General features: G+C 35.1%; 2 protein-coding genes and 2 long non-coding RNA genes across 4 annotated transcripts in view; 1 reads left to right on the top strand and 3 right to left on the bottom strand.

Annotated features, from left to right (window-relative positions):
* LOC136824902 (uncharacterized) overlaps positions 1-23,804 on the top strand; it is a 366,918-nt gene extending 343,114 nt beyond the window's left edge. The window contains exon 2 of the long non-coding RNA XR_010849189.1: positions 23,769-23,804. This is a non-coding gene — a long non-coding RNA (uncharacterized lncRNA). The remainder of the gene's footprint in view (positions 1-23,768) is intronic.
* On the bottom strand, positions 5,120-9,815 carry LOC136824899 (peroxidasin homolog). The gene is made up of 5 exons (XM_067080875.1): positions 9,595-9,815; positions 8,545-8,703; positions 7,235-7,457; positions 6,577-6,800; positions 5,120-6,362 (listed from the first exon to the last, which is right to left on the bottom strand). The coding sequence occupies exons 1-5, from the start codon at positions 9,653-9,655 to the stop codon at positions 5,287-5,289; spliced, it is 1,743 nt and encodes a 580-aa protein (XP_066936976.1). The 5' UTR covers positions 9,656-9,815; the 3' UTR covers positions 5,120-5,286.
* LOC136824897 (thyroid peroxidase-like) lies at positions 12,113-16,965 on the bottom strand. Its single transcript, XM_067080874.1, has 5 exons — positions 16,600-16,965; positions 15,011-15,169; positions 14,527-14,749; positions 13,660-13,883; positions 12,113-13,445 (listed from the first exon to the last, which is right to left on the bottom strand). The coding sequence occupies exons 1-5, from the start codon at positions 16,667-16,669 to the stop codon at positions 12,370-12,372; spliced, it is 1,752 nt and encodes a 583-aa protein (XP_066936975.1). The 5' UTR covers positions 16,670-16,965; the 3' UTR covers positions 12,113-12,369.
* On the bottom strand, positions 17,243-18,335 carry LOC136824884 (uncharacterized). Its single transcript, XR_010849185.1, has 2 exons — positions 18,125-18,335; positions 17,243-18,003 (listed from the first exon to the last, which is right to left on the bottom strand). It is a non-coding gene; the product is annotated as an uncharacterized lncRNA (long non-coding RNA).
* Positions 23,805-24,023: the final 219 nt, after the last annotated feature.

The following is a 24,023-nucleotide window of genomic DNA, read 5'->3' as shown; positions in this document are numbered from 1 at the left end:
AGCTCACCGATGAACAAAACGGCTTCCGACAAAATAGAGGAACTACTGACGGCATTTTTATTTTAAAACGAATTCAACAAATCACAGATAGGAAAAAGCAACCACTATTTCTCTTGTTTGTAGACCTTACTGCAGCTTATGACCACATTCCTCGATCTTGGCTGTTTCAATCGATAACATCTCGATTTCCCAATAACGAATGCCCCACCGCTATCAGAATACTAGAAAAACTCTACGATAAAACTTCTTTGACATTCCCCGAAGCAGATGAAACTTTTACGACTACCTCTGGTGTGCGACAAGGGGGTCCCGAAAGCCCCCTCCTCTTCAATTTATATATGGATCATGTAATGCGTACATTTGTTAATAAATGCAAAAAGACAACATCAATTTTTATGAACACTCCTATCGAATTAATCCCAGATCTGTCAGTCGCGACGAAGGATGGAAATGAGACGGAATAATCAACCCACGTTTGGTACTAAGTCAATACCCTGGAATGGATATGCAGACGGATCTCATTCTATTCCTTCTCGCTGAATCTGATCTTCAATTTTTGAACAGTTTTGTACGAAGCACGCTGACATATGCGTGTCAAAATTGGAACACTAACACCAACCAAATGGATCGACTTGACGCTACCTATCGTGGATTTCTACGACGTATGGTTCGAGGAGGTTATCGATACATAAATGAAAGTGAAAATGATTATCGATATTGTATCACCAATGAAGAACTACATAACCTTTGTGGGACTTCAGATTTGTCGACTTTTATTCGTAAGCAACAACAAAATTATGTCCAACACGTTATTCGAATGCCCGTATATCGATCCGTTAAATTGCTTGCCTTCAATTGTGATAAGTACACAAAAAGAGGAAGGCCTTGTAAAACTCTTTGATCAAGTAGTTGATTCGAGTGGACTGTCTTTGGATGAGTTTTGCAACCGGGCACTTGCAAGGAAATGACTTCTGGTTGATAATTCATTATGATGATTGGAGTGTGTAGCACTCCCCTATATTACTAGGAATAGTATTTGGTAAAATTTATATATATAGAAATCCATTCCCAAAACAATATTTGTATTTTTCAGGATTTCATGCCCATAATGCAATTGCGCCTGTTTTTTTGTCAAAAAACTGCTTTGAAGGGTCAAAACTTTTACTTGTTTCATTTTTGACATATAGTACTAATGTTTTCTAAATCTCAGATCAAATTTTTGAGAATTTGGTATGTAATACAGCAAAACTTAGCCTATAAGAAGGCTATAATGCATTTTGTTATGGGAGAAGGTTAAGTAACTCGATCCAGGTTGGATAACACACAGAAAACGATTCTACTGAAATAAAGCCTATAAGTTTTACAAAACTGTAACGTGGTATAAACAGGCCTACTACACGGTTTTTTATAAGCATAACGCTTATAAGCATACCCAGGCTGAGATCTGGCCTCAGCTCAAATAAACTCTATGCTTCAGAGAAAAACGTGTTTACCAAAAAGAGAAGCCAACAATCATTTCCAGAAAATCGTGGGAGTGCCATAAATGTAACTTTCGGATGTGAAACGTAATGAATAATCAAACTCCCACTTGTAGTTTTATCACATGCTCTGAACTTTTACGTAGGCACTCAATCAAAAACACATGGTAGAATGATATAGCCTCTACCAAAAATTCAAAAAAAGTTCCTTTTATCTTTTTATTTAAGGAAACTAATTTCAGACAAGACAAAACACTATAAACTTTGAATTTGCGAGGGAAAATTTAATTAGTTTTCATACCCGGGGGTACCACGCTTGCTTACTGACGGGAGTGTGCCACTGAAGCTCGAAAAATGGACCCTACGTGGGAATCGTTTCTTGAAAATGTTGCTAAAATCTGAGAAAAAAAAGACTCTGAATGGGGATTGAAATTCCAAAAAGGGATTAAAATCTTCCACTTTTTTGCCAAATTCTCCCAAAAACGTACGCTACGAGGGAAAGATTTTTTTATTTTGGTGTCTTTGCCACCCTACTAGACAGGCAGCTGAGGTCACAAAAAAATTGGACGGGGTGCGAACAATTCCAAACCACTTTTAATTGAAAATATACAACCTAAATATCTAGAAACCATCAACCGGAGTTGTTGAACTTACTTATCGGACGTGTCCGGTAATATTTTAGGACCAGTTGACGTCATGCGTGCCCATAGCCTTACTGAAAAATTTTTGAGAACCAACATAGACATATTATATACCGATCGAAGCGTTTTTTAACGTAGATTAAGGAAATGGTCAGAAACCATATCTGAAAATTTTGCTATGAAAAGTTAGAACACTTTTCCTTTATGTCCGTAACGTCAATTTTACCTGTCCGAGACGAAAAAAAAATCAAAAATTCAAACTTATCAAAATTGAAATCTAAGACCGCCATTCGAAAGCTCTCAAAAATCGATATAGAAGACTTTTAAATGGATATATATATGATTTCTCAACCTAACTCGAGAAAATCGATCCTAAAGAAAGTGTAAATATGACGTCATCAAAACTTCGTAAGCTTTTAACTTTTTATTTTCAAATTTTCAGACATAGTTACTGACCTTTTTCTTAATCTACGTCAAAAAAAGCGTCGATTGGTATATAATATGTTTATGCTTTTTTTCATAAAAATTTTCATTTTGCTTGTGACGTCATCAAATACGAAAATATTTTCGGACGCGTCCGGTAATTATTTTCAAACTGTCCGGTTGATGATTTTGTGTTCAGAAAGGTCGTATCTATTGAAAACAACTATTTAAAGTTTGCTCGCAAACTTTGTAGCTACTGCACTTTTTTATGTGACCTCAGCTGCCTGACTATACCTGAGGCTCACGGAGGTGAAAAAGGTATACTGACCAGTGGTTCATCCCTGTTTCCCTTTTTACCTAAGTATCCCGTCAACGGGTACTGTGTTTTCACAGGCCGATATTATATATTGACCTATGCCGAACAATCGAGATTCTATTCAGCGTGCAATCAACGCAAAGAAAAGTAACCATGACGACCATCCAAGATCTTGGATGAAGTTCAAAGTTGATATTTTTATTCCCGTCGTTGAAAACACAACTAAAAAAGAGTCAGTGATAGAGAATCATAAGATAAAGTCTGTCTATTATTTCGATTCTATTAAAGTGACATTTCCATAATCAAAGTAATTAATCATTAACCCTTAGCCCACGAGAGACGCGTATACGCGTCCGTGCCTATATACGAGAGACGCGTATACGCGTCTTTTATATGTATGGTCATTTAAGCAATGATATTTAGTTTTCTGTTGAATCAAATGGTTATGATATTTGAAAAGAGCGATAAATTTCCATTCCGGAAAGTATAGGTTTCAAAGGGTTAGGATGAAGTGCGCAATCAAAACAAACATTTGAAAAACGTTCAAATTCAAGATGGAGGCGGTGAAATGACTGTTATGAAAGTTAGAGGTAAGGATTTGAGATTTCTTCAAGTATTTTGGGCAGTTTTTAGTGCAGAATTTTTTTATTTTTTTATCCTTCAACACATCAATGTCTTCTACTTTTACTGCTGTTTCTGTAAGTTTTTTTATTTATTTGTTTTTCACTAAAATAGCTTTTGAAAAAATAGATTTTCATTGGCCCATATTTTGCACTTTTTTTCGGTGTCGTAAAATGTAGTGTTGAACCTTTTGAAACTTTGACTGAGATAAAATGCAGTATAGGAGTTATGTTATGGTTTAGAAGAAAGCAGATAAATTTTCCTTTTCAAAGATATATAACTTTTTAGCTGAAGTTGTTTTGTTTAAAAGTTATACCGGTTTGCGTAAAAGGTGACTTTTTATGAAAAACCACTGCGCGCTGTAGGGTCAAACACAGCGGTCGACAGCGGAGTCAAAGGGTTAAGTAATTATTGTAATACATTGGGGGATCATGTACAGGATTTCTTTCTAAAGAAACTCATTTCGATTACACTTAAAGTTTTCTGGGGAATTTGTAAATAGTAAACTGCATACTGACACAGTCTGCTAGACATTACAATAAGGTAATATTTGCTCTTCATTTTTGATTATTTCTACAGTGATTAGATCGACACATGCGCGATTAAATTTTTATTATTGGTCTTCAGAGGTTAATATATTCTTTGAAAACTTAACCTCTGATACTCAGGCTATTTAAAGCAATTCAGCTTTAGATTGCTGAAAATATTTTCTAAAATAAATAAACGGGCGAGGGGTTAGAATAACAACGGAGTATTCCGAAGTTTTTTTGAAAATTAATAACTGGATGCGGACGTTTGATCGGGATCGAGATCTTAGAGTACTCTGGTATGCAAATATACAATGAAATTTCTATAACATGGACACACATGAATAAAGCAGATTTGTTCGAATTATAGAGACTTGTTTTTAAGGCCTATAAACCTTGAGAACTTTATAGAATTTCGAGGCATGGGCTTTATTGTAGGTAAGAATGTTTGTGGCTTAGATGAGCAAAGGCTTCCGTTTCTTTATACTTTTCCTCCTGAGTTTTTTTAACCACACTTAACCACTCCTTTTATAATTTGAAAACCAAATAAAGGGACGAAAAGCAAACTTTTCTACATTTTGATAAGAGCATCCATGGGATAGAGGCAATTAATAATTACTCTGTGCACCTGAGCCTCGAGCTCCCATTAAAGATTATGCTCGTGGTACTATATCTATAGTATCAGAACTAAGTTTACAAATGTATAACATGCAGATCCTGGGATCTCTCATACAAAAGGAATTAGGAATTCTTCTGTTTTTACAAAATATCTGACAGGTTGGTCTAAAAGAAACGCTGATGTTGTATCAAACGAAATTGGAATTTCGTCCGGTTTTAAGAGTTCGCCCGATTTTTTAACTTAAAGCTCTTATTTTACGTTATCAGAAAGTAAAACATTTCAGGATATTTTCATGGGCCTTAATTTTTTTCCAACTAGAACCAAAAAATGTCCGAAAACACTACAATTAGCCTCAGAGGTGCAAACACGTCATCAAATTTGGCCTTGTGCAATAAGGTGCCCATCTTGGGAGACAATATAGGTAAATAAATGAATCCTAAGTAGGGTCTGTTTTGACACATCAGCGGTACATAAGCAAGGGTTAAAGACGTCCACAAGAAATTTATAATTTCTCCTGTTTTATTTTACATGTACATTAGTTAATAAGATTTGATACAAAAAATGACCCTACAATACAAAGATTTCCTCCAAAATAATAGTATTTAAAAATAAGATTTAAAATATTAAGTTCAAAAAAAAAATTATCAATTTAATGTCAGTTTTAGAAAACACTTAGATCTGGTTGAGGGATATCATCACAAGCTGTGCGTTTCTTGGTAGTCTGGATGAAAGCATCTTTGTTTATCGAGACTATTCCCTTCAAGTTGTTACACAGGATTTTCGCCATTGAGGTCTTTTTCAATTCGTTACGTTGTTCTGGTGTAAAAACACCAGGATTGAGATAGAAATAACGATCACCGTCCCTCAGACGTCTGAATTGGTGTTTAAACAGACAATGGAAAGTGGGACCTGTTTGGAATCCTGGTACGTGATTTTCCGAAATCCCAGCTGCGAAAAGATCAATATCTGCTGGCTGGTTATATAGGGTAGAGAATTTCTGAACAACTCCTCTGGGCATATGTTTGGCAAGCTCGCTGAAAGATGGGATGGCTGGCAGATTGCAAAACTGTCTCCATTTTCCGTATGTTGGCAATCCATGGTCACGACCTCTTTGGATGTTGAGAGCTGTCAAATCCATATGGCCTTCTTCACCAGGCGGGACGAATAACTTTCGGAGCAAGCCGAAAGCGAACACATCGTCGACTGTATTTGATTGGTTTCCAACAAGACCTAACATGGTTGGTTCAATTCCTCTCTGATTGATGCTTTGAATATTGAAGAAAGATTCTCGAAGACTGATCTTTTGAAATTTCTTATCAAAATTGTTGTCAAGTTGACTCCATGCATTTGGTGCTAAACTGTGACCGAATCTGAAAGCTGCAGCAGCAAAAGCATTGATGATTCTTGGATCCAGTCCAGAGTTATATCCTCCATAAGATCCAAGATCAACAATTCGCGGTACCCATTCATTGAAAACAACATGTTGCCATTGAGCGATAACAATCTTTCGAGATTCTTGGTATAGCTTCTCTTCATTCCAGTGGTAATTGAATTGTCTTAATTTGGTAGCCACTCTGTTATGCTCTCGAACCCAAGTTGTGTGCATCGAGTGTAGAGCAATGTTCTCATCAGCTCTAATATCACCAGCCAGGGAACAACCTTCTAGAAGATCACATGGTGTAGTGAGCTGTTTAAGAGGTAATAAATCTCCACTTCGAGTCTTCAATTTACCAGTACCTATGTAAGAGAAATTAATTCTTTAGCATTTTATGATTGTCAAGGGTATACTGACTTGGGTGAAAGTTTTCAAATGATCCCCATCATTTTAACAGACCAAAGATCATTTTATTTGGAGATTGTTCTAAAGAATTAGTGTCCTTAGATTAATACAGGTATATATACAGGGTACCATAGTTTTCCTATGACCTGAAATGCATTTATAAGAACTTACCATCAAGACGTCGTAATGATCTTGCCAGCGCTTCATTATGCCCATAGATTTGTGATCCATCTACAAAGGCTGTTAAGGCGTTGACTTGCTGTCTATCAGTTCTTCTATGGGCAGGATATAATTGACATGCAGCAAAAGCACGAACGAACGGTGTACATTTCGATGTGTCATCGTCAAACTTGATTGGGAAGCATGGATATTTGAAGGCGGAGTCTGAACTGCAGCTATAAAGGACATTTGAGATTTAAAGATACATTCGTAAAGCGAAAGATCATCACATCATCCCCTGTCTCAGTGACCCGGTGAAGTTTGGAAACCCACCGATATGGTCATGGGGTTGGAGGAGACTATTTCGAACACAATTTTAACCGGAGATGGGAAAGATTCACTTTCAATCATTAGCGAGTCATTGTGAGTTCGTTAAAATGTCTTTTTTTACCTAATTTATGTAGTTGTTCACCGGGGTAAGACAGTTTTGAACAAAAATAAAGATTCAGTTACTAAAGGTTGACTGGATGTACTAATTATTCCACCAGGGCTTAGAATTAGGCTATTTTTGGCAATTATTCTAACTGGAGTGGTTACGACTGGGTCACAGAAAGAGGGTTCACATGTAAAAAAAACAATAATGAAATCAACTACAAAATCTTATACTTACTCTTTGATGTTACATTTCCCATGGTTCGATATTGTCATGTCATGGTCCAAAAATTGTCCAGCAGTTGTAAACAATGTAGACAATTTTCCAGCATTTCCTGCATTCACGAATTGAGGTGTGAATGCAGTTATTGTAACTTTATTTGCAGCTGGGATGTTTGAAGGTTTTGTTCCAGGGAATCCTTTTGGCGTGTCTACCTGACGTCTGTCTACATATTCTGCCACTGAAAGAAAAGTATTCGTTTTTTTTATAAGAATATCCAAAATTTTTGAAGCCTTCAGATCTTCTTAACTCTTCGGGTTTCAAGCCTAAAAATTTTCTTAACATATTCTTATTTCATTGCATTTTTTGAGTATTTTCGTTCATTTTCCTGAGAAAATAGGAGCCCACGAAGCCTTAAAATGTTCTTAATTTGTTCTTAAGATTTTGGCCACCGTTTGTTATTTTGTTCTTGTAAAAGAAACGTGTATGCCGAGTTTATCGTTTTACATCTGCAATTTGAGGTTTACTAAGCTCGTTTGAGGTCAATCAGCGTCAATCGATACTTCGATTATCAGCCGGATTGAGAGGGGATGGTATATGAGTGGAAGTATGTAGAGAGTCTTTCGCACCATATTTCCCTAACACCTTGCCTGGAAGAGTGCTTGGGATTCGAGCACAGTCTATTACGGTGCAAGTCTGTAATCGAAACCTTCACACTACCAACCTTTCTCTTATATATCAAGGAAAGTAAATAAAAGACTACTTCTTGGAAAACAATTATTCTCAGATTTTTAGCTCTCGCTTTTGCTTCAGAACTTTTGTTCTATCCTTGTGATAGTCCTGAAAATCGTCCTTATAAGAGATGGACTGGACATTTAATCAAGTAATAGCTTCCCAGCTCTAACACAACGTTGTTTCAACGTCCATCTAATGTTCACAACGTCCATATAACGTTAGATGAACGTTAAAACAACGTTACATGTCAGGCTGGGTTTGTAATACAGTGGATTCTTCATAACTTGAACACGCACGGAAAACTCAGATTTGTTCAGGTTAAAGAAATTTTCAGTTATGGAGTAAGGTATATAAGGCATTGTTAACAGAAGGAGCTAGAAGATTTGTTTGAGTTATGGAGACATTTGAGTTATTGAGTTATAGAGCTAACAGCATAGGAAAACTTGAAACCAACCCATCCCCCCGCCAGGAGATGTAAAATGTTTGCAATTCTTAGAAGAGAAATATTCACTAAATCGAAAAACATTTTTACGGGCTATACCAACACACAAAAGGATACAAGGGACAAAAATAAAATGTAAAAAATTACTTACAAATTACTCTCCTGAAAGGTGTGTTGATAGCACCAACAGTTGGGAATCTGAGATTGTTGCAAAGTCCATCAAACCTTCGATAATTCTTTCCAACGTCTTCATATGCAGCGCACGAAGCGGGATTTTTTGTTGTTTTGACGCAATCGATGTATGTATCTCCTGAAAACAAAGTGTAGATTTGGGTTTGAAAGAAACGTTGAGGGCACAGAATGTGCTGCTACAGGATCAAAATTTACTAGATTTCAAAAGTCGACTATTTGTTGAGTATTTGTGAAAATCTTTGCTGAAAGTAGCGGCTTCTAACGGTCTTTCTTTGTCTATTATTCAAACTCCGGTGGTGTCATTTTCGACCGCCAAGGTCACATAGATGAAAGTGGTTGTGTTTGTGGAGAATACTAAACTAGGGTCACCCCTGTGTCACAGACCCGCTAAGACCCCAGCCCCATTGAGCAATTCGGCCAAAATCTCGTCCCCGGTGGGGCGAATACCCTACATTTTCATCCCCACTGGGGAATTCACTTTGATTTCATTCCCATTCAAAATTCAATGTAAAAAATTGCACTTCAAGACCATTCCCAGCAGATTTTTCGACTCAGGAACAATAAAATTTTGACTCCCATTGGGATAACGATGGAAAACTTTATCCTTGCTGTGGGAAAAGTTTTTACCGGGGCTGTGAGACAGGGATGTCTAAAAGTAGTGGCTTCTTACAGTCTTTCTTAGTCTATTATCGAGTTTATGTATGTGTGTTTTCCTGCGACGGAGACGGTAAGGTTCTAATTTCTCTAGATCCTGACCATCTGAGGATGACGGTAAATCAGCACTTGTACCGTCCTCGATTTTGAGGGGCAGAACTGCGGGTTATTCCAAATCGCTTCAGTCACTTTACCGTCCCCCAGCGTCCTCAAAAGCGTAAATACATAAACTTGCTATTATTCAAACTCCGACGGTACGTCATTGTATCGGTTGCCAAGGCCAGCACATAAGCGAAAGTGTTCGTGTGTGTGAGAATACTAATTAAGGGGCATGTTATTTGAATAAAAGTATTACCTGCATCAAAGCACAAAGCATATGGAAGTATCATACATAATACTAAAATGAGTTTCTTCATTATCCTGACTTGTGTGTTGTCCTTCCTTCCTGTTTCGATATTTCCAAAAGAATGTTGAACTGATTCACATTTAAAAATCCAGTCTTATTTATACTCGGTTAGAACGATTCAAGCATGGTCTCAACTAGCAAATTATATAATCACGCTGAAACTGTTTGGTAATTGGAAGGTAATTTTTGCGTTTCGCGTGGTCAAGAAAAATAAATTGATCTTTCGTTGTCATATTTTATTTTTGATTAAAAAAAAGTCCCTTTTTTATATTGAAATTGGAAAGTCAAAAATTAATTAAGTGTGGTTACCTCAATTTAAAGCACGAGGAAGAATTTTATTCACTAAAAAGAATGATTAAGTAGTTTCTTTTAAAGGAAAAGACTCTCATTTCAGATATCTATTTTTGTAATTATGAAGCAATGAAAAAGTCACTGTCATTTATTGTTTTTGTATTGTACTTATGGTATACCTTATAAACCAAAACTTAGTGGGCCTTAATTTTAATCGGCTTTAATTATTAGTCGGCTCTAATTTTAGTCACCTCGTCAAAATTTAGTCACTAAGGACTAATAACTAAGTTTTGGGCGTTTCTAAATTTTTAGTCGGCCCAAATTTTAGTCGGCCCAAATTTTTAATCGGCCCTAATTTTACTCACCAAGCCAAAATTTAGTCACTTAGGGCCGACTAAGTTTTAGCCGATAAGGTAGATTAACACTTTTAAATCTTTATTTTTTATGTTATAATTTCACCAATTTTTTTATCACTGTATATTTTACACCATAAATTTCTATAGATTTTGATATTCATAAATGAAAAATGAAAATGCTAAAGGGACTATTGGCAGCGGAAGGGGGGGGGGTACTAGCTTTGCGAGGTTTGCGAGATGACCGAGCGAAAATTCGAAAATCAACCCTTAGAGAGACTGAATTTCGAAAATATTGACCATTTTTTGACGTTTTTGCCACCCTTAGAGAGAATATATTTCCACTAAATTTTAGCCAACATTTTCAAATTTAAAGAATTTGTTGGGAACTAAGCTAGAGTACTGACGGCGTGTGTTTGTCATATTGTGTACAGACCCTTCTCACATATCCACTGGGAATCCTTCCCACTGGAAAATTGGCCAAAATATCGTGGGAAATTGTACTCTAGTTTTTGTCCCCGCTGAAAATGATCAGATCAGCAAATCCTCACTGAAAAGTTTTGTGCGATTTTTCCAATCCCAACTGAATTTTCAGTCTTGAAAACATTAAAATCAAAATCCCCAGCAATAAAAAAGATGGGAAGAACAATCCCCATTGAGTTTCAGTAAGTTATTTTTATCTCACTGGCTGATAAAATCCCACCGGGTCTGTGAGAAAGGGGTGTATATTGCATTGCTCAAAACTAAATAGTTTCATCCAATCGTTTAGAAATTATATCAGGAATTAAACCTTTAAATTTTCACAAAATTTTTTAACTTTTTCTAATTTTTACCAAAGAACTAAGAAAGTTATTTTTTATTTTAGTGTGTGTCTTTTTTTACTCCAAAAAAATTACCCTGCCCAACTACACATTTCTATACTTTCTTTATCCCACGGACTTCTGTTAATGGAAAAATATTCAAATCAGGAGCCTACGTACTCTCACTTAAGGCTTGATGTGGTCGAAACCAATTCAAGCAAAACGAGGTTAATGGCCAACGAATTAACGTGAACCGTAATCTTACATTAGATTAGATTAGAAATTATACGAAGTCGTGGATTAATTAGAACAATATGATATGAAGCATGAGTGCACGTTTTTTTTAATAAAAATGTCAGAAATCTTTTAAGCCTAAAATTGTTCCTACAATGTTCTTTTTTCACCATTTTTTGAGTATTTTTGTCCGACTTCGTAGAATCCATAAAGCCTTAAAGTGTTTTTTAATATTTACATAGCCATCGAGGCCTTAGGTAGCCTTGTTAATATACTAAAGAGGTTTACTCAGAATTCCAAAAATTATAGAAAAAACACCTATTTTAAGGGCTCACCCCAGGATTTAATGGCGACTATGTAATCTTGACATCATTAGTAGCCGAAGTCTTTTAAAGGTTTTGTTTTTAAATAAGAGTGATATCGTTTGCTTACTCATCAGTTTTAATTTACAGGCTTTTTTACATTGGGACACGGATGTGGAGCATCAGTCAAAAAGAGGAAAAGAAAAACATTTTAATGCTTATATCAGCATAATATAACAATAGGCAGACACTGTCCTGATATGAAATATGTGTCTGACATGAAACGGGGACACTTATGCAAAAATAAAGATATCATAAACCCAAATTAAAAATGTTGCGAAAGAAGTCGATCGAACAATCAAAATTAGTCAAACTTGTCCCAATAAGGGTCGTAAAATTCACATAAAGTTCCTTTGTTTACTCCTTTTTAGTCCCGGTAAGGGTCATAAGATATCATAAACTCAAATTAAAGTTTTTGCCAAAGAAGTCGATAGAACAATCAATCAAGCAAATAATTCTCCATTATAAATAGTTATATTATCAAAATCATTGTTTTACAAATATATCTTAAATTTTAAATTCTATTATCATATTGTAATTATTACTAATATTTCAAAAAACAACGAAAAATTCTTTAAATTTTATTCCCATATAAGATTTAACCAAAAAAGAAAAGAAAAATGTGTAGTCCAATTAATTATAAACAGTTAAACAACAAAATAATAAAGTTCGATAATGATGCAATTAGAACACGCTGAGATCAGGTCCAGCGATATTAGAACACGGGGTACGTTTTGTTTTGGTTTGAATAAATGCATCCTTGTTGATTGAGACAATTCCATTTAAGTTGTCACACAGAATTTTCGACATTGAGGTTTTGGTCAATTCAGATCGTTGTGTTGAAGTGAAAACACCAGGATTGAGATAGAAATAACGATCACCATCTCTCAATCGACTGAATTGATGCCAAAACAAACATCTGAATGTTGGGCCAGTTTGGAATCCTGGTACATGGTTTTCAGCAATACCAGCTGCAAAGAGATCGATATCTGCTGGACTATTGAACAATGTTGAGAACTTCTGAGCAACTTCTGCAGGCATGTGATTGGCAAGGTCACTGAATGATGAAATGGCTGGTAGATTGCAGAACTGTCTCCATTTTCCATATGTTGGCAATCCATGGTCACGACCTCTTTGGATGTTGAGAGCTGTCAAATCCATATGTCCTGACTGACCTGGTGGAACGAATAATCTTCGGATCAAGTCAAAAGCAAATTCATCATCCACCGTATTAGATTGATTACCAACAAGACCCAACATCGTCGGTTCAATACCTCTGATATTGATGCTCTGAATGTTGAAGAAGGATTCTTGAAGACCAATCTTTGGGAAAAGTTTGTCATAATTGTTGTTAAGTTGACTCCATGAGTTGGGTACAAGACTGTGACCAAATCTGAAAGCAGCTGTCGAGAAAGCATTGATGATTCTTGGATCCAATCCAGATTTGTAGCCTCCATACGATCCAATGTTAACCACACGTGGTACCCATTCATTGAAAACAACATGTTGCCATTCACCGATAACAATCTTTCTGGCTTCCTGGTATAACTTCTCTTCATTCCAGTTATCGTGGAGTTGTGCCAGTTTGGTAACCACTCTATTATGCTCGCGTACCCAAACGGTATGCATAGCGTGAAGAGCAATGTTCTCATCAGCTCTAATATCACCAGACAAGGAACAACCACCTGGTGTGCTGCATGGTTTGCTGGATGGTTGGAAAGGTAATAAATTTCCACTGCGGACTTTCAATTGACCAGTACCTGAAAGAATTAAATGAAATTCGTTATGAATTTGATAAATTTGTGTGACTTAGATTAAGTTTTAAATTCTTATTATAATTTTTCAAAGATGTGTAGTGATAATTTTCAATATTTGACACTCTGGCTAGCGCTGAATTTGCATAATTTATCAATAATAATGATCTAGTTTTTCTTTAGCTCTTTAACTCTAGAGTTTTGCAACAAAGCGACTCACCATCAAGTTTTCTCAGTGATTGAGCCAGCGCTTCATTATGTCCATAAATTTGCGAACCATCTACAAAGGCTGTCAAATCATTGACTTGTTGTCGATCAGTTCTTCTGGATAGAGATGCTGATTGGCATGCAGCAAATGCTCGAGTAAATGGGGTACAGGCTGAAGTGTCATCGTCGAACTTGATTGGAAAACATGGATATTTAAAGGCGGAATCTGAACTGCAACTGTAAAAATTGAAGAAAATAATAGATTAGCAAATTAAATCTCAAAGTTGGAAATTTTTGACTTCCGTGTTTCAGAAAACCCTTTGGAAGTTTTGCTGGAACCAGTAATGGTTATAACTAATACAAGAAATAATGACCAGAGGAAATGAGAGAAGACACTTCTGTCTCACAGACCCAATGGAAAATTTGGCAAAAATTTCCCACTTGGAAAATACCCTGGAATTGCAGCCCCACTGAGAGATTAACTTTGATTTCATCACCACTTGAAATTCAATGTTTAAAAATTGGACTCCAAAACCATACCCACTGGATTCCTCTTTCTTGGAACATAAAATTGCTATCTCATTAGGATTTCAATAGGAATTTTCATCCCTAATGAGAAAAAAGTTTCAACCGGGGCTGTGAGACAGGGGTATTATCATAGTACTTAATTATCTCTAATCTTCTAAATTATAACCCCCCTTGTTGCCTCAATCTATTTAATTTTTCATTGAAGAAAGTCAACCGATGAGTACTTGAAAAAGCGAAAAACTTATTTGAGTATTGGAAAAAGAATTTCCCCATTTATCTAAAGGAATCTGTCATTGCTGTTGTCAAAACTTCTTTGGGGATCTTTTAAAAGAGTGTTTAAAATATAGCTTACTCTTTGATATCGCATTTACCATGCAGAGATAAAGCCATATCATGATCCAAGAATTGACCAGCTGTCATAAACAATGTAGATAGTAAAGCATTGTTTCCTTTGTTCTCTTGTTTGGCTTTGAAAACAGCTATCGACACTTTGTTAGCTGATGGAATGTTTGAAGGATTGCTGCCAGGAAATCCTCTTGGCAAATCCACTTGACGTCTGTCAACATATTCTGCAACTGAAAGAAATTAGAATTAAGATTTTATATCAGCATGATCTTAACATGGTTTCAAACTAAAGTCTCTTCGCCTTGAGTGAACACCATGCCAGTTTAATGGGACCAAATCCTTTAAGAGTGGCTTCCATACGGTAGCAAAAAGGTCCCTGTAGCTGTTTTCATGTAAAAAAGTATTTAACGTAGCTTAAACAGGATGGATGATTTTGTTTTTCATAAAAGGTCATTGGTAAATATTTCTTAAGATCTAAAATAATTACTTACAAATTACTCTTCTAAGGGGTGTGTTGATAGCACCAACAGTTGGGAATCTGAGATTGTTGCAAAGTCCATCAAATCTCCGATAACTTGTTGCAACGTTGTTATATGCTGTACAAGAGGCAGGGTTAGGTGTTGTTTTGATACAATCGATATATGTGTCTCCTGGAATAGAAAATTGAAAATATGAAATTTTATTTTCTTTGCTTTTGCTGTGATTTTAATAGCCCTATTTTTCGTTTTTCATAAAGTAGCTAGACTTTATGATAATTAGGCACTTATATCGGCAGCATAATCTTTTCAATTCTTGGCACAAAGTTTATAAACATAAGTTTATCAATTAAGCTTGATATTGGTTGAAAACAAAAGCAAAACATGGAATGATTTAAAGGGACATAAAGGAAATGATAATGGCTTTTTTGTCCCCTTAATTGGTTCTCTTAAATTGGCTAAAAATGCATTTGCAATATAGATTTTTTATAAGAAAACAGACCTGTAAATGCGATACAATATGTCTGAATGCTAAAATGATAATGCTTTCTAATACACTCTTCTTGAGATGCATAAATTTATTGTTGTCCTCGTTTTCAAACAGATTTCATTGATATGAAATCACATATTCACAATGATAATTGTGTTGTTTACACCTCATGAGACATTTTGAATTTCAAGTACTTTTGTTTCAAAGTTAATGTTTGCCTTTTGGGAATTTAAATTGGTTTAAATGTATAATTTCATAGCAATGAAATCTGTTTGAAAACGAGGACAACAATAAATTTATGCATCTCGAGAAGAGTGTATTGACAGCAATTTTCTCTGATTTTAAATCGAGCGATTATCGGAAAATTATTAATCCATTGTTTAAATTGGCTGGAGATGCATAATTAATTTTCTTGGTAATTATAATTATCGATACCAATATATTCATGATATGCATAATTACAATGTCTTTCACGGACCCAACATCTGATTGGCTGCGTATTCACTGATTTTATTTTATCAATGTTGGGTTCGTGATGTAATGCCAGAAGACATTGCAATGGCGTGTATCATGAATAGGATGTTGCCTTTCTTAAAGAACATTCTTTCATAAAGATATTTCCGTAATTCCTTGCTTACTTGATGATCGATTATAAGCTTTTGAGACCACCGACTTTTCTGGGTAGGGTTTCTTATAATGTACCCATTTTTTTGCCATTTCTTCAAACTGTCTAAATTAGAACCGATTTAAAGCCATCGAAAATGTATTTGAAAAGATTTCTACCAGAAATTCTAGAAATTTCCAAATAGCTTGATTTTCGAGATCTGAAAGAGGGCTGGAATACAAGTTTTTTTTAAAGAAAATCTAAAATTATTAAAGCTTTTGAATGTTCTTAACTTTTTGAGTTTTAAGCCTAGAAATGTTGTTAATAGATTGTTATTTTCGCCTTTCTGCAAGTATTGTTGTCCAATTTTCTAAGAAAATAGGTGTTTTAGGGCCCTAAGATGTTCTTAGCTTATTCTTAACATTTTGTCCATCGAAGCCTTATATTCTTATACAGTTTGCTCTTACAAAAATAACTGGTATGTATTTACAAAGAATCATAAAACATTACCTGGATCAATCGCTGCAATAAGTTGGACGACAGCAAACAACACCAAAAATAATCCTTTGATCATCTTCATCTCCACTTCTCTGATTAACAAATATTTTTGATGTTTTCAAAAGTCTTGTTTTTGTCCTGTTATTCTCAATTTGAGTGTTGAAAGTTTGAACTGATTTTCATCTTTCAGGGCAAGTCCTATTTATACTGAAACACGGCATGGTTATCGCAAAAATAAGCTTCGTAATGATGACACCCTTATCAGTATGATCATCATTGTTGGCTGACTTGGACGTTTCGCATCGTGAGGAAAAAGGAAAAATTCTTTTGTTTTTTTTGCATAATCATTTTCCTTTTTAATCTTTCGAAAATAACGCTGCGATAAGGTCAAATAAAAGGAAGAAAAAAACTTCCCCGTGTGGTCATATATTAATAATCCCAAATATTAACCTTTCCAGCGCGCAACTTTTTAAATTTTCACGCTGTCAGCGCGCAACATTTTTTCAGAAAATAGACATGTTCAGTTATTTGATCATAACTCAAGAACTAGGAATCTTTAGAAAAAAAATAAGGTATCCCTGAAAAGCTACTTAAATTCTACAACTTTTAGACCAAGTACCAATCCAAATAAAATATTCCAACAAAAATGGTAGCATCACGTAAACCACAGTTTTTTTTCACGTTTTGCGGTAATGTCACTTTTTTTGCATTTTTCACTTCTAGAGCAAATAAAAGTGGGGGGAAGTTAATTAAAAAATCTGTCTTTGGCTATTCATCAATCTATACATCATTTTGAAGTAATATACCAAAAATCAGCATCCAGAAAAATCTGTATGTGTCACACCAGCCTCCCAAATATCGGTCACTTTTGCCAAAAATCACGATTTTCGGCTAAAAAAATCCAATATATACAATTTTGAAGTATTTTGATGATAATGTGTTTCCAGAAGCAGCTACAACATCAAAAATGGTGTAAAAGTATTCCCCAACTATCTAAACAACACTTTCAGTCAGTATTCATAGCTCCTGAAGCTTTTGAAGGGTATCGGCTACCGTGAAACTAGATGGCATAGTCGGCGACAGTTGCAAAGTTTCCAAAAACCGTAAGCCTTTTGAGGCAAACTCATTGCTATCAAATCTGGTCTCTTTTGCCCATAAGGAATGCTAAATGTCATCATAATAATTCCATGTGGCTGTTATGTGGTTCCTGCCATCATTTTGATCCATATAAGCTGTAATCAGGACATCGTTATGAGCCAAGAATTTCGGGGATCGATCGACCGTTGCTGGGGGAGCGGAAGAAGTAGTGCAATTCAACATAAATCCAGGCTTTTCAAATTCTTTGGTACTCCTTTGAAATAAATGAGGTGTAGAAAACACTTTTGCATTGAATTTGTCCACTTTCCATGCTCCAACCTGAATAAAAAGTAAAAAGTACTGTAAGTTTGGGTCGACTTTGTCGAGAAAAGTGGTCAAAATGACAAATAAATGGAATTTTTATGCTAAAAACAAAACACAAAATATAAGATATACTTACTGGATGTTTTGCCATTATAAAAACAATGTTTCCATGAAGAAAAGTGGCCTAAACCAGTCAAAAAATCCAAGAACTTTAGCAGTAAGTTTGAAAAACCCATTTCTTGGTCGCCATCTTGATTCAGTGTTTTTCTCTACCTTTTCTCCGAAATCTGCTGCCTCACCACGTGATCAAAACATTACATCACCATATATCAAAAGAAAGCTTAGAACCTCTAATTTCCGTTTCTCTTTACTTCTACGGCTAGCAAAGAAGCCAATGGGAGAAATATAGCTTAGAAGATCACTATGTCAAAAAGACGACTATACTCGTCTGCCGGAACGTATGCTCGACGACTATACTCGTCCGCCGGGCTGAAAAGGTTAACATGAGGAATATGGAAACATACGCTTACTGAAATTAACCATTAAACCAATGGTTGATACGGTTGATAAAAAAATACTTATCAATACTTTAAGTCTTGATATTGATAAGAATCTGTCTAATCATAATCCTAATCTGAAGCGATATTTTTAGACTTGAAGCATGTCTTGTTATTCTATTATGACAAAGTTCGTCCTTGGTGATAAACGGGCTGTGCGCTACTGAAAATCTATGCCCCAAAGGACCATTGAGTGTTAAAGACCTACTCTCGGGTACCTAATAGCCGGGGGGTTTGGAATAAGCGGGGGGGTTGGAAAAAATCTCAAAACTTAATAAGCGGGGGGGTTGGAATAAAAATGTCCTGGGTGGAAAATTTTTGAAAAGGAGGCTAATACAGCAGAATTACGACAAAAGAGGGAACTTTCAAAAACATTTTCCCAAAATTAATAAGCGGGGGGGTTGGAATAAGAATGTCCTGGGTGGAAAATTTTCGAAAAATTAATTAGCGGGGGGGGGGACGGCTATTAGGTACCCGAGAGTAAAGGGGATAGAATCGAAGCTGTGGATCTTAAATCAAGCTACTTATAATTTCTCATCTGGAACGCTCTTTTCCGGCATGGTTTTAACACTAACCGCTAGATTAAAAGGAATATTAAAAGCATGTTCGAAAACTCATACGCTGCGTAAAAAGAAATAATGCGCTAAATTCAATCTATCATTCGTAAAGGAGTGCCTTTTTCCTGATCGAGAAAGGTTGAACATCACTTTCTAGCACTTTGCAGGTAAGGTCACGTCTGTTCATACATTTGGCAATTTCTGTGTTACACCAACGGAGGACTTTAAGATTAGACACCCCTGTCTCACTGATCCCAAAGTGAGAATGCTTGGACCCAGTAGAGATAAAGAAAAGGTAAGCGACCAATAGAGATGGAATATGTTTAACTCCTTCAAGGCCCTCTTCAATAATGTGGGGAAATGAAATTTAAAGATTTTTTCAAAGCCACGTACCGTGAGCATCAGAGGCTGAGAATATTTCAACCTCTGAAGATCAATAATAGAAATTTTATCGCGCATGTGTCAATCTAATCACTATAGAAAAAATCAAAAATGAAGAGCAACTATTACCATATTAATGTCAAGAAGACTGTATCAGCATGCAGTTAACTATTTAAGAATCCCCCAAAAACCTCCAAGTGTAATTGAAATGAGTTTCTTTCAAGAAAAACCTTTTAATTTTACATGATCCCCAAATGTATAACAGTAATTACTAAACTTTTAATTATGGAAATGTCACTTTAATTAAATCGAAATAATAGACAGATTTTATGTTATGATTCTCTATCACTGACTCTTTTTAAAAATCATTGATGACATTTTTGAGTCGTGTTTTAAGCAACGGGAATAAAAATATCAACTTTGAACTTTATCCAAGATCTTGGATGGTCGTCATGGCTACTTTTTTCTGCGTTGATTGTGCGCTGAATAGAATCTGGATTGGTCGGCACAGCGTCGATATATGATTTTGACCTGTGGCTTTTCACTGTAAAAGCCACGGGGTATGTCAACTTCAAATGCCATTTTCTCAATTTCGAAAAATTCGCCAAATAAGGTCATGTTTGGGTTAGTTGGAAAGCTCTTTTAAAGATATATCCTATCCCAGCTGGCACACAACGTTTTTTCTACGTTCATCTAACGTTCAAAATGTTCATATAACGTTAGATTAACGTTGAAACAACGTTGTGTGCCAGTCGGGTATCTTCAACCACTATTCCTTTATCGAAAAGAATTCGAAATTGATTTCGAGAAAATGCTTTAAATTAAGATAAAAGTTATCTTGCGTGCTAAAGTCCAATTAAAAATGATAATTTTGGGCATTTAATTAGAGCCCAATTGACAAGAAACAAGCTGCAACTTAATTGGACTACCGTGATGATAAGGCAAGCTGCAAGTTTAATTGGGCTAGCCTATCTGACTTTTCGTAAAAAAGAATCGCATTGAAAAGATACTTCCATGTCACAGGCCCAGTTGTTCCCGTTTCCCACCGGCTAGAAAAATAATAACCTATCCATTCGCTACGACAGCTTCGCAATATATCATCGACTGAAAATGACGAACATTTCTAAGTGACGAACTGTGTTGACAGTCTGTTGCCCTTCTCTGAGCTGTTTCACCAGCTAAACTATACATAGCCATAGGCTAGGAGATCCCTAAAAGCTGTTTCGCCAGTTTCACGGATTCTCAAGTACATATCAATAGCCAAAAAACCCCTTCGTCATATACTTAGAAAAGTCCGTCATTTTCAGTCCATGATATATTGCGGAATTGAGTCACTGAGACAGAGGTGTTTTAAACTAGATCTATACCGATTTTCTCTTTTATTAAATGTTTGAAAGGCATCTGTCATTACTGTGATGGGGTCTATCTAACAAATCCAAAAAGAACGACAAATTTCATAAAGAACGACAAATTATCACGGGAGTTAACTACATGTGGTTTAAGTGGCTTTCCAAATGAGAATTGGATTTGAGATTAATTTTTTAATGTAGATGAAATTTCAGTGTCCATCAGTTGATCTATTTGATCTTCAAGTAGCCAAGAATTTTCTTTGAATAAGAGAAAGATTCGAGCCACATTCAGACAGTACAGTATATGGCCCCCAAAACGGAGACGGCCCCCAAAACGGAGGTTTTCATTAAAATGAAGATTCTGACTTGTAGATTTATCAGAATTAAACGATTTTTGTTTATTTTGAAAGAATGATGGTTATACTTTAAAAATGAGCATGTTTTGCTGGTTTGAGACGGATTCAAAATAACATATTTGCGTCTAAAGGAAATATTTTAACACCAAAATTAGATAAAAATTGCATATAACTCACTCTAGCTCCTTGGATATTGAAAATAAGTTATGAAAACGGGGTATAGGAAACTTTCTACACCTAATGCCGTTCAGAAAATGCAAATACATCTGTGACTTTAGAGGCTGGGTAAAAGATATAGCATCTTGAAGGTCAACCAATATTTTGGAGCCCTAGAATCAGCATTGACAAAACCGAAAATTCTAAATATGAGAAAAAGCAAAAAATCTTGGAATTCTGTTCCTATCACCTTGAGTTAATAGTTTATAACAAAAAATTAACATTGTATATAAAAATTTTCGCTGATTCAGCAAAAACGGTAAATTCTGTCATTTTTTTGCAAAATATAGGAGAACAATATCTTTAAAGCTTAATATTTTCAGTTTCAGTTAAGCTTTTTTTCTAAAATTTTCACAGCTTATTCCATACATGAATGGAACTATTTTCAAAGGAGATTTGTTTTCAAAAACTTGATTAAGACGTTGTTAAATCAAAATTGTCATTTTGAAAATTTCTAAATTTTCAGTTAGGACTTTGCAATATCGAAAATCTTGAAATATTTCATAAAAATCATAAATTTTACATCCATCAGGTCGTAAATTTAAGGGAAAACACAAATATGTTCATAGTTTTTCCCCCTATTACCACTGGGCTTAATAATTTGATTTTAGCTACACCTCCGTTTTGGGGGCCCCAAACCTGCATTTTGACATTTTATCAAATAAATTTATGCCCAAAACCCTCTAAATCATATTTCAAAACTATGGTCAAAATTTTGTATTCATATCTTAAAGATATCTCGAGAAATCGCTAAAATTTCAAACCTCCGTTTTGGGGGCCATTAGAAAAAAGCTACCTATCTTTAAGTGATTGAAAACTATTGTTGAAATTGAAAATTTTGAAAAAGAACTTCCAGAAAATAAAGTAGAGATGTTAAAGGTTTTCATGCAGCAAAAGTTTTTGTAAAATCTCTTTTCCTCTAGATTTGAGAGAAATTTCAAATTTGATCGCCGTTTTGAAATTGAAAGTTTTGAAAAAGAACTTCCAGAAAATAAAGTAGAGATGTTAAAGGTTTTCATGCAGCAAAAATTTTTGTAAAATCTCTTTTCCTCTAGATTTGAGAGAAATTTCAAATTTGATCGCCGTTTTGTGGGCCACATACTGTAAGTAATTTCTAGCTGAGGGGACCAATATTCTAGTTCGAATTATAGAAATATTTGAATAGTAGAAGTTTGAATTAGAGAGAGTTGACTATTTTCAAAACCGGCCAAATTATCATGATAGGGAATGTAATCATTAAAGTCTACTAAATGCTTTTAAACTATCTGTAATATCTAGGATTCGCTTAGGGTTGTACAGTCCGTCGCTATTGCTAATTTTATGTAATCTCATTCTCAGGGACAGTACATACGCACGTGTAACTATTCAGCAAATATTTTCATGTACCCACTCATTCACACATTTTAATTGCATAAACAAGAGTCGACTCATCCCATGTGTTTCATTGTGAAATGTTAAAGAAAAAAAGGAAAGATAATCTTTGCAGTCACTCTGTCGCCTTCTGAGAAATATTTTTGATATGGTGACTATGCAATAATCTACACTTGTGTCTAGCGTACACGAGTTTTACACGTTTTTTATAAGAACAGCTTATAAGAACATAAGGCTTTGTAGGTCAAAATATCAAGAACAAGTTAACAACCTTTTAAGGCTTCATATTTTATTGGTTCCTGGAAGAGATAATATTTAGCAGTTGTTTTTCCTCTTGCAGCAGCAATAGAGCGTCGTTTTCGGACGTAATTGTGTGAGGAAAATCTAACTAATTTTTATGCTTACATAATTGGCACAACAAATTGAGCGAGGAAGTACAGGTTTGTATTTAACACAAACTATGTAAGAACATCTATAAGAACATAAGGCTTCGATGGCCAAAATATTAATAGCAAGTTAACATTTTAAAGCTTTGCAGGCTCTCTAAATCACACGATTTCTTAAGAAAATTAACAAAAAAACTCACTAAACTGTGAAAATAAGAATGTGTTGAGAATATTTTTAGGCTTAAAACTAAAAGATTAAGAACATCCGAAGGGAAGGCTTCAAAAAATTTTGCATGTTTTTTATAAAATAATGTGTAGGGGTTAATCAATTTACATCAAGAAAATTATCAGTAGCTTGAGAGAGTCTTTACACAGAATATGCTAAGAATATCACCATCATGGAATTTTGCTACTCAAGCTAAGAATGCCATATTTTTAGAGCATTCTCAATTAAAAGTTATCAATTACCCCCAAGTAAGGCTCACTCCTTTAACAAAAATGCCATTTTACGCTTGAGACGTATGTACTAAATGTTAAATCTAGTCTGAAGTAGGATCCTAAACTAAGAATGCTGCAAGAATATTTTCGGATGATTTTTCCCAAAAAGTTAAGAATATCCATGATGAAATGGATTTACACCATTCTCATAAAAAAAAAGTGTGTATCAAAAATATCTAAATGGTAAAGTCTCAAGTACCTCTGTAATGAAAATGAAGTTTTTTACACCATCATTTTTTAATTCCCCCCGACTAGTATTTCAGTCTTTATTTCCTGGAGTATTTGGAATTATTTTTTTCATCTCAAAAATGAGCGGTTGGTTGAGAAAAAATATTGAAAATACAGCAAGAAAAACATTTTCTTC

The sequence above is a fragment of the Clytia hemisphaerica genome, unplaced genomic scaffold (assembly GCF_902728285.1).
Source record: "Clytia hemisphaerica strain Z4C2 unplaced genomic scaffold, Clytia hemisphaerica genome assembly, whole genome shotgun sequence".
Classification (NCBI taxonomy): domain Eukaryota; kingdom Metazoa; phylum Cnidaria; class Hydrozoa; order Leptothecata; family Clytiidae; genus Clytia; species Clytia hemisphaerica.
The sequence above is the reverse complement of the archived record's forward strand: the minus strand, read 5'-3'. Positions and strand labels throughout refer to the sequence as shown.

Coding starts and splice junctions, on each gene's coding strand:
- LOC136824899 (XM_067080875.1), bottom strand. CDS start 9,655: ATGAAGAAACTCATTTTAGTATTATGTATGATACTTCCATATGCTTTG. Junction 7,458..8,544: donor ACCTTTCAGGAGAGTAATTT/GTAAGTAATTTT, acceptor CTTTTCTTTCAG/TGGCAGAATATGTAGACAGA. Junction 6,801..7,234: donor GGGAAATGTAACATCAAAGA/GTAAGTATAAGA, acceptor TGTCCTTTATAG/CTGCAGTTCAGACTCCGCCT.
- LOC136824897 (XM_067080874.1), bottom strand. CDS start 16,669: ATGAAGATGATCAAAGGATTATTTTTGGTGTTGTTTGCTGTCGTCCAA. Junction 14,750..15,010: donor ACCCCTTAGAAGAGTAATTT/GTAAGTAATTAT, acceptor AATTTCTTTCAG/TTGCAGAATATGTTGACAGA. Junction 13,446..13,659: donor ATCACTGAGAAAACTTGATG/GTGAGTCGCTTT, acceptor TAATTCTTTCAG/GTACTGGTCAATTGAAAGTC.